Source organism: Salpingoeca rosetta (genome assembly GCF_000188695.1).
Source record: "Salpingoeca rosetta unplaced genomic scaffold supercont1.21, whole genome shotgun sequence".
NCBI classification, from domain to species: domain Eukaryota; class Choanoflagellata; order Craspedida; family Salpingoecidae; genus Salpingoeca; species Salpingoeca rosetta.
In genome coordinates, this window is record NW_004754913.1 from 648,647 (window position 1) to 658,646 (window position 10,000).

A 10,000-nucleotide genomic window follows, 5' to 3' on the forward strand; every position below is an offset into this window, starting at 1 on the left:
TATATACATCGATATCTGGATCTCTGCTACTATGTATATAGTATGTACATATATACATAGCTATAGACCATATAAGCACAGAAAATATCTTCTAGAGACGCATACACACTCACACACACACACACACACACACACACACACACACACACACACACACACACACACACACACACACCTCTGCAACACAGAGGCACAGGAAGCTCGTGGGGAGCAGGAGCGGCTGAAGGAAGACGTGATTGATCCGCTATCTCGACTGTTTGACCGCTTCCCCGATGAATGAATGAGGGAAGTTGTTCCATTACCACCTGACTCTCACTGGCTTCAACCACTTCACTTGCCCTGCTCTGTGTCTCCATGTTGCTTTGATTGTGGCCGTTACATGCATGGCCGTGATGATTGGGAAAGCATGCGAGTGCAACATGCGGTGTCAAGACCAGCTCTAACACACGCACGACACACCGCAGCTCGCGCCATCACAGCGCAACAAACACACCACACCACACCAACAGCCACAAAGGGAAGAGCAAGCATAAGAGGTGGGAAGTGGTGCAAACCAATGGCTAACATAAGACAAACCAAGCACCAACGCGCATGACAAAAGCGCCATCACCGAAACTAAGCTATTGGTTGAGAGCTATGCAAAGGTAAAGGTAAAAGGTCGTGTAGGGTGGAAAGCAAACATGCATCGAAGGACCAGGAACGGTTTGAAAACACGGGGTAGAGGAGTTGGGAGTTGGGGAGTGACGTGACAGGAATCAACAAGAAACAGAAGCAGCACCCAGCACAACAGCAACATGACAGCGAAAACGCAAAGGGACACCTTCCCACGCACACACACACACACACACACACACACACACACACACACACACACACACACACACACACACACACACAACAAACACACACAAACACACACACACACAATCTCACGCGGAGGAGGTGATTGGGGTGGTGAGCACGTTGGACATGCCGACGGGCGTGTGCTTGAGGTGTGCAATGGCGTCTGCCACTGTGTTGACAGAGGCAGGCAGGCGCCATCCGTTGACTTTGAACGTGCCGTCAGCAATGACAAACAGCAGGTGGTGCTGGAAGCCCGCTGGCGTGACCATGGAGATGGCCCACGTGTGCATGACGCGTGCGCCGTGCGGGTCCTTGGCGCCCGTGCGGCCAACCCGCAACAGGAACGCGCCAGTCGTCCCCGCGTGCGGCAGCAGCTGTGTCTCTGCCTGACGTCGCGCCATACGACCGCGCAGCAGGCCCGGTGGCAGTGTGCCGAGCACTTCGGCAGATGCTTGGGCGGTGCTGTCGTCCGTGCTGCTCTCGCGCTTGCTGCTGCTGTGGCGGCCAAGGCCCCAGCTGAACGTGCGCTTGCGGCCACCACGCGACGCCGACGAGGGGGCGGATGCTTCGTATGTTTGGGCTGGGAGGCCGTACGTCTGTGGGCCGCTGCTGGACGGCTTGTTGTGGTGGGCGGTGGATGCGGAGAGATGGCGAGCAACATCATAGTCGGGGTCACTAACAGGGTGGTTGGCAATGGCATACGCTGCGCCATCACCGTCGTCGCCCATCGTGCGCGGGTCGTAGCGTGGCTCCTCATCGTCATCACCGTCATCATCACCACGACCTTGGCTGCGGTTGGAGATGGAGGGTGTGCTGCGGACGAGGATGGCCGGGGTTGCGCCGTACGTTGCGTTGATGAGCGGGGCATCGCGGTCAATGTTCAAGTCGCTTCCAGCACGCGACGCCAGCTGTGACGCAAACTTGGAGCCAAACCCAAACGAGTCCTCAACAGCAACATCCTTGTCGTCATCATCAACACCTGCAGCAGGGTCGGTGTTGTCTGCGTCTGCGCGCGCCTGCAGGCGGACGTGTGGAACGCGGTAGCCAACGCCGTCGGGCGTGGGCATCACATCCAGGTACTCGCGCCCAATCCGCTGCGATTTTGGAAGATCGTATGGCGCAGACTCCCCGGGCGAGATGACACGCGGGTTGTCGTACGAAGGGTGCGACTTGGGAAGGTCATACGGCGCCGTCTCGTCGGATACACGCGGGTTGTCGTAGGCGGGGTGGGACTTTGGAAGGTCGTATGGGGCTGTTTCGGTGGACACGCGAGGGTTGTCGTAGCTGTGGTGGTCCTTGGAGCCCGCGACGGGCGGGGTGTAGTAGCGCGTGTGGGCACCGCCAGCTTGAGGCAGGTGCGGGTACGAGTAGTACGGGTCGTCCGGGTTGCGCGGGTGGTTGTTGTCGTACACGTGGCCCGGCTGCGGGCGCTGGTAGTCCCTGAACGCGTCCCGGCCCTCGCGCGCGTAGTCGTAGCTGTTGGCGCCGTCCTCGGGCTCAACGTAGTCGCGGAACGGGTTCTGCACGCGTGGGCGATCGTACCCAGCACGGCTGTCACCGTCACCGTTGCTGTCAGCGTCGCCGTTGTGCGACACAATGGCGCTGTCTGCGTCTGTCTCGGGCATGCCGCGCGCATCAAAGACGGGGTTCTTTGTGACAACGCCGTAGGGCTCCGTGGTGCCCGCGCCCTTGCCGCCATGCAGCCAGCCGCCGTTGACGGGGGCGGGGAGGCCAGAGCCAAGCCCGTTGGCAGGCGCGCTGGCGGTGCTGGCGCGGTTGTTTGCAGAGGCGATGCGGCGGCGGCGCACAAGGAGAAGGACAGCGGCAATGATGATGACGAGCACAGCGACACCGCCGAGACCGGCGCCAACAGCAACAGGGACAGACGCCTGGGAGCTGCGGGAGGGCTGCGGGGCCGTGGTGCTGCTACCGCTGCCCGTGCCCGTGCTGGTCGCTGAAGATGAGGGCGAGGACGAGACCGATGGTGCCGGTGTAGACGCTGTGGTGGAGCCTGTGGGGTGCGGGGTGGTGAACACGGGCGTGGTGAAGAGGCCGGGGAAGGTGAAGGTGGCGGTGGCGACCGTGGTGGTGACGGCAGCACCGACAGCAGCGCCGATGGGCGTGCCATCATCGTCCATCCAGAACCAGAGCGGGCCCTGTGAGCCATCCGTGGCGATGTGGATGAGGGTGCTCAGGTCGACGCTCGCACGCACGTCGTCCTGCGACACGGGCGCGCCTGTGGCGTCGAGTACACGCACGCCAACCAGCACGCCGCGCACGTTGCTGGGGATGACGCTGCTCTCCTCATCGTCGCCATCGCGGCGGCGGCGGGCGGATGAGGCATCGCGACCGCGCGCATCCCGCACAACGGCGCCGGCGTCAACAACGGTTGTGGAGAGGCGGGCAAAGAGGGAGGCGTGGCGTGTGCTGGCGAGGTTGTCCTGGATGTAGCTGACCAGGTCCCACGCATCCGCATCGCGCGAGAACGGCGAGAAGACAAACGACACGGGGCTCACCCTCCGCGCAGGCGTTGTCGTGGTGGTAGTTGTAGTGGTAGTTGTAGTGGTGGTTGCTGTCGTGGTGGTGGTGGTGGTGGTGGTGGTGGTGGTAGTTGGAGTAGTGGTAGTTGTGGTTGTGGTTGGCTCGGTGGTGGTAGTGGTAGTTATTGTTGTGGTAGTTGTCGTCGTCGTTGTCGTGGTGGGGGTAGTGGTAGTGGTAGTGGTAGGGGTCGTTGTCGTGGTAGTGGTGGTAGTGGTAGTGGTGGTGGTGGTGGTTGTCGTCGTCGTGGTGGTAGTGGAGGTAGTGGTCGTCTCCCCTGTCGTTGTGGATCCGCCGGGTGGCGCCGGCGGCGGTGCAGCTGTTGTAGTGGTAGTGGTGGAAGTGGTTGTGGTCGTGGAAGTGGTTGTGGTAGTGGTTGTAGTGGTTGTGGTAGTGGTTGTAGTGGTGGTTGTGGTGGTGGTGGTAGTGGTGGTGGTGGTGGTGGTTGTAGTTGTAGTTGTAGTTGAGGTGGTTGTGGTAGTTGTTGTGGTGGTAGTTGTTGTGGTTGTGGTAGTGGTAGTTGTTGTGGTTGTGGTAGTGGTAGTTGTTGTGGTGGTTGTCGTTGTTGTTGTCGTTGAGGTGGTTGTGGTGGCCTTTGGAATGCACTGCCTTGAATACTCGGCCATGTTGGGAACGCAGTCCTCTTTATCTGTCGCGCACGGGTTGAGGGAGCACGGGTTCTCCGGCACGCAACCGAGCGGCGAGCGATGGCTGCAGCGGAGGTAACAACACGCACGAGGGGACGCAGAGGTTTGGGTTTATGTGTGAGGTTGGTATGGACCTTTGTTGAACGCGTGCGTGCGTATGCGTGCGTGCGTGTTTGTGTATGTGTGGTGCAGCGCGCAAACACACACGCACTCACTTGCCGATACACTCACTCCCCCACGAAACACGCATATGAGCAGTGGTCATGACGTACACAAAGCCGCTGAGGCAGTTGCCGTGTGCGTCGGCAGGCTCAAACTCAATCACGCTGGGAGCCGGGGTGGTGCAGCCCTGTCAAACCCACACGAGCACATACACCAAGAGATGAGCGTCACACGCACTGAGAGGGCGCAACCACCGCAACCACCGCAACCACCACCACATCACGCACAACTACGTCACACACTACAAACATAAACACACACATGCAGTGCCTCGTGCCAGAAATACAGTCACGCACACAGTCACAGTCACAGTCACAGACCCACACGCATGCACGAACCTCATCGTTCCAGCCGCTGCCTCGGAGTTCGGCACAGTCCTCTGTTGCAGCACAGAATACAAGAACATAAAAGGTGCACGAATTGCTTGGCTCGCCAGGGTTCCAGTTGCAGTACACGCTGCTTTCGCCTGGTGTAGTTGGGCAGAGGGTGCGAGAAAGGCACGTGTATAAGCAAAGAGTGGGGCATGCGCTTAGATTGAAAGGGAGGTTGTGTGCGTGTGTGTTATGTGTGTGTGTGTGTGTTATGTGCGTTGTTGTGCGTATCTGTGTGCGTGTGTGCTTGGGAAGCCCTTGAAGAGATCACAAGCCCTGACATCAATCAAGCACTGGGCAGGGCACGAGCATGCATTGACACACACAGAGTTCGCGTACACGCACATGACGCACGCGCACAAATACGCACCGCATTTTTCTGATGAGCCGGGAATGGCGGTGCCCTTTTCGGGGCCGACTTCCCACTGCCACCTACCGCTCTACACAGCGGCAACAAGCACAACCGCAACAAGCACAACGCAAACATGAGCATTGTGGTGTGACAAGTTGTGTTCCTCCGTTCACATTGCGCGCGCACACGCACACACACATACACACAAGACGCAGTTGCGGTGCCCTCACCAGCTCGCTGGCGCCAATCCAAACTTCGCGACCGGCAGCAAGCTGTTTCACCAATTGGTCCTCAGCGGCAGTGCTGCGGGGCGATCACATGCATGTGTCAAAAAGGAGGAGACAAATGTGAGCGGGGGGTTGTTGTTTGCTGAACAGCGCTTGTGAGGTGGCAAAATACCAGGAAGAAAGGTGTGGCGGAGGGAGAGGGGGGGGGGTCAAGCGTACGTAAAAAAAAAAAAGAAGATGGTTGCGCATTGCTGGAAACACGTACGTGATGGTGGCGAGATGCCCGGGCCAGCCTTCGTAAACTTGCAGAGCGGCTGAGCCAGTCGAGAGGCCAAAGCCCAGGTTGTAGCTGTGTGTGTGTGTGTGAGTGGGTGTGTGTGTGTGTGTGTATCGAGCATGGAATGCAGTGGTGTGAAAAGGACATGGGGATGGTTGGTTAGCACTGCCACAAAAACCACAATACACTACACGAGCGAGCAAACACTTGCATCTGCGCCAACCTGGAAATGGTGTAGTAGTGGCCATTCTCTGGGTTTCTGACAACAGTGGCCGCAGCACCATTGCCTCCTGTGGTGAGGTAAATTGGGCGTGTGTGAGTGGGTACGGCGATGGTGCAAACACACACCACAAGTATGACAAACACCCACACGCACACACCCACACCCACACGACGCACAACAAACACAAATAACACACCTGCGAGGAGCACAAGGGCGGTGACAAGCAGCACGGCAACCATCATCTTCTTCATGTCAACGCTTGGAAATGCAACTGGAGCACTCGAGTGGCGATGCAGTGCTCTGTGGCGCACGATCTGTCGTCGTCGTGTGTTCTGTTCTGCTTTGTTCTTCATCAAATGATCACGAACACTCGCGCTCACGCACTCGCAGTGCTGTGGATCTCGGTGCTCGATTGGTTCCTTGCTTGCTTGTTGGAGATGGCGCAAGGTCGAATGAACGAACATAAACAACAATGCAATGCAATGCCCGCTGCGGGTGCTCTGCTGTGCTGACCGGTGGCGGTGGTGGCTGTTGAATGTGAATGGGGTTGGCTGTGCTGTGGGAATGTTGCAAGCACAGAAGAAAGGGAGAGAGGCACGAAGAAAGATTGGTTTGGTTCTTGCAACGCGCAACGACAAAATTGGAGGAAGACGGTCGGGGGACTTGGACATTCCATTTGCAAATTGTGGTGCAATTTGGGAGCACTTGTGCGCTGCTGTCATTGTTGACAGCAAGCGCAAAGGAGTGAGGGTGATTCTGCAATGCACAGGCGAAATTTCAGCAGACACAAGCGCCACACACCTTGTGCGGGCTGCAACAAAACCACGCGGCGGCTGCAAAACCACGCGGCGGCTGCTCAGCACACAACACAGCACAGCACCCAACGGCCACCACCACCAGCCAGCCACGATGACCAAGCCTGCGGCGATCCAGAAGGATCTGGCCGAGGATCGCGCATGCGCGGCTCCTCCTCCCTTTACCCTTGGCGACCTCAAGGTGTGCACTGTGTGTTTTGGTGTGCATTGTGGTGTGCATTGTGGTGTTTGTGTGTGTGTGCACACAGTGTGTGCGTTGTTGTGTGCGTGCGCGTGTGTGCGTTGTTGTGTGTGTGTGTTTGTGTGCACAGTGTGTATTGTTGTGTGTGTTTTTATGCACAGTGTGTGCATGTGTGTGTGTGTGTGTGTGTGTGGTGTGTGTTTTTGGTGCTGTGGTGTGTAGCGAATGTCTCAAATCTTGTGTGCACTTGTTGATGTGCATGGCGTCCTTGCTCATTCACACACCCACCGTTGTCCACCCATCCTCCGATGTTTCCCATCTCCACCGCCCCCAATCGATCTCACGCGTGTTGTTACCTTGTTGTTGTCTTTGGTGATTTCACAGCGGGCCATCCCAGCGCACTGCTTCGAGCGCAACACGTGGACCTCGCTCCGCTACATAGCGCAGGACATGGCTGGCGCCGCCGTCCTGTACTACCTGTCCACGTTCATTGACCAGCCCGGCGTGCCCACGTGGGCGCGCTTTGTGCTGTGGCCGCTCTACTGGTGGTGCCAGGGTGTTGTGCTCACGGGCCTGTGGGTGATTGCACACGAGTGCGGTCACCGCGCGTTTTCCCCCAACGAGACCTTTGGCGATTTCATCGGCATGATGCTCCACAGCGTAAGTCAGACACGGCTTGGTTGAGTGAGACATCATGTGGTTGTTTCCCTGTGTGCGACAGGTTTGGGTTTGTTTGCTCTTGCCCTTGTGTTCGTGGGACTTAGCTGGTCTTTGTGGGGCTGGTCTTTGGTGGGCTTGTCCATGTGACGCTTGTGCTCGTCTTACTCCTTGCCTCCATCATTATCCACACACACACACACACACACACACTCATTATCCACACACACACTCTATCTCTCTCTCTCTCTCACACACACACACACACTCACTCTCTCACTTTCTCTCTCACACACACACACACACTCACTCACTCTCACACTCAAACACATACGTGTTCCCGCACATGCTCTCACATACATTTGGCCCTTTCCTTCCCGCCCCGCCCCAAATCCCATTAGATGCTCCTTGTGCCTTACCATCCATGGAGGATCAGCCACGCCAAGCACCACGCACGCACCAACCACATTGATGAGGACGAGGTGTTCATTCCCGAGCGCAAGTCCCAAGTCGGCGACATGACCCCTTACGAGGACATGCCCGGTGTGTGCCGAGCAACCATGGCAAAAACAAATGCTTTGTTGTCACCTTGTTCGTCGGTAACGAGCGCATGTTTCGGTTGGATGCACCCGTGTTTGTTGGTGTCATATTGATTGGCGTTGCCGCTTTGATGTTGTGTGATACGATTGTTGCTCATCCGGGGTTGCTCCTACGCCCACTTATGTCACCGCGGCCCCTGTCATGTCATCAAGGCATCCTCTTCCCGTCATCTCACACCCATGTTGTTTGTGTTGTGCCTTTTATTGTTTTGTCCGATTGCAGGCATTGTGTCGTTTGCTCAGCGCGTGTTTGAGATGGGCCGCATGCTGGTATTTGGCTGGCCCACGTATCTGCTCATGCACGTGACCGGCCGCGACTACGGACGCCACACCGACCACTTTAGCCCCTACTCCCCGCTCTTCTCCGAGAAGGAGCGGGTCCAGGTCATCCTCAGCGACATTGTGCTCTTCTCCTGGGTGGGCGCCCTCTTCCTTGCCGGTCACGCATATGGCCTGGCCTGGCTGACCAAGGTGTACCTGGTGCCGTACCTGTGGGTCAACTTTTGGCTCGTGCTCATCACCTTCCTCCAGCACACGGACACGCGCGTGCCGCACTTCAGCTCCCGCGAGTGGACGTGGCTGCGCGGCGCCCTGTGCACCGTCGACCGCGACTACGGCGTCCTCAACCACTTCCACCACCACATTGCCGACACGCACGTCGTGCACCACCTGTTCAGCCGCATGCCCCACTACCACGCCGAGGAGGCCACCCGCGCCGTCAAGCCGCTCCTGGGCAAGTACTACGTCGAGCCCAACGTCGCCCCAGGCCTTCTGGGCATCGTGCAGTCGCTCTGGTCTGCCTTCACCTACTGCCGTGCAGTCGATGACAGCAAGGACGTCATGTGGTTCCTCGACAGGTGATGGGCCGCCGCCGCTGCTGCTGCTAGTGCTGCTGCTGCGACTGGCGGTTTTGTTGGTTTGCACCCCCTTCCCTTTCCCTCCTTGTGCGTGTGTGCGTCCGACTGCGACCACATCAAGCCAGCACTCCAAGTCATTGCGTCCAAGTCATTGCATCGCATCCAAAGCCGTTGCATCTCCTCCACCCCTTGTTCCATGCGCTTCTTGCTCACCATCCTTTTCCAACATCCACCACATGTTCTGAAAGTTTCATGTGTTCATTGACACCATGCAATCACAAGCCCTGCTCACAGGATGGCTTTGCTGGCTTCAAGCGAGCCGTTTCTACCTGCCTTGCCTGGCATGATGTATGTCGACTGAATGCTCTTATCTTCGTACTGTCTTGACTCCTGATCCTGTCGCTGTTCCGTGACCCTCCTTGTTTTGTCGTGTGTTTATCTTGTTCACTCTTCGCTTCGCCTCTTATTGCCACCATTAGCCCCAGTGACAACCCCGTACATAGCATCACTATACATGTATCCATGAGTCGCAGCGATTGGCATTAATGGTCGTGATGTCAATGATACGTGACATGACAGCACTGTCCTTCGCCCCACGATCATACATGGCCACTCATGGTGACTGACCACCTGACAGTCTTGATTTGAAATATCGCACGCATGTACGCGCGCTACTTGTGAAGGCGAGCATGCTCGCCTTCACACACGCACCCAAAAGTCTCTCCTATTTCACTCTCACGCACACACACACTGTCTCTGTGTCATTGCTGGCTGATTCGTATGGGGATTCATGTGTACTTGACGAACAACAAAACCAAAGCACACACGGCCCATTTACTTGGACGCTGCTGCCCTGCGGGCCTTGCCGGCCTTACGCTTCTCGTGGGTGAGGATGGACTTGACCACACGGCCGCGCTGTACGTGCGTGAGGGGAAGTTAAGGGGGAGGAGGCGACGAGTGGAGGAAACAAGGCAGGGCAATAAAGTAAGGGAGAAAGAGGAAAGGAAGGAGGGAAGAAAGAACAAAGCAGTCGTGAGCGTGAGTGAAACTTGTTGTGATAAACAGCTATTCACAGAAACAGCAGCAGCAACGACAACAGCAACCGCACCAGCAGCTGCAACGCGGAACATACACAGCGCACATTCACAGACTCGTGCAAACAAACACTGCTTCCCACAGCTGTCATTTACC

At 57.2% G+C, this 10,000-nt stretch overlaps 4 protein-coding genes across 4 annotated transcripts in view; 2 read left to right on the forward strand and 2 right to left on the reverse strand.

Moving 5' to 3' along the window:
• PTSG_08156 (uncharacterized protein) overlaps nt 1-586 on the forward strand; it is a 1,814-nt gene extending 1,228 nt beyond the window's left edge. The window contains exon 2 of the mRNA XM_004991121.1: nt 189-586. Coding sequence (XP_004991178.1) covers nt 189-280 — 92 coding nt within the window. The 3' untranslated portion in view covers nt 281-586. The remainder of the gene's footprint in view (nt 1-188) is intronic.
• A 343-nt stretch (nt 587-929) lies between these two features.
• On the reverse strand, nt 930-6,323 carry PTSG_12689 (uncharacterized protein; the record flags this gene model as incomplete). The annotated part of the gene is made up of 8 exons (XM_004991122.1): nt 5,897-6,323; nt 5,701-5,767; nt 5,466-5,549; nt 5,204-5,276; nt 4,992-5,061; nt 4,589-4,716; nt 4,301-4,377; nt 930-4,092 (listed from the first exon to the last, which is right to left on the reverse strand). The coding sequence occupies exons 1-8, from the start codon at nt 6,162-6,164 to the stop codon at nt 930-932; spliced, it is 3,930 nt and encodes a 1,309-aa protein (XP_004991179.1). The 5' UTR covers nt 6,165-6,323.
• Nucleotides 6,324-6,469: 146 nt separating this feature from the next.
• PTSG_08157 (delta-12 fatty acid desaturase) lies at nt 6,470-9,439 on the forward strand. Its single transcript, XM_004991123.1, has 4 exons — nt 6,470-6,696; nt 7,081-7,356; nt 7,755-7,896; nt 8,176-9,439. The coding sequence occupies exons 1-4, from the start codon at nt 6,610-6,612 to the stop codon at nt 8,811-8,813; spliced, it is 1,143 nt and encodes a 380-aa protein (XP_004991180.1). The 5' UTR covers nt 6,470-6,609; the 3' UTR covers nt 8,814-9,439.
• Nucleotides 9,440-9,521: 82 nt separating this feature from the next.
• The window catches only part of PTSG_12690 (60S ribosomal protein L14), a 1,919-nt gene continuing 1,440 nt past the window's right edge, over nt 9,522-10,000 (reverse strand). The window contains exon 5 of the mRNA XM_004991124.1: nt 9,522-9,724. Within this exon, the coding sequence (XP_004991181.1) occupies nt 9,644-9,724 (81 nt within the window). The 3' untranslated portion in view covers nt 9,522-9,643. The remainder of the gene's footprint in view (nt 9,725-10,000) is intronic.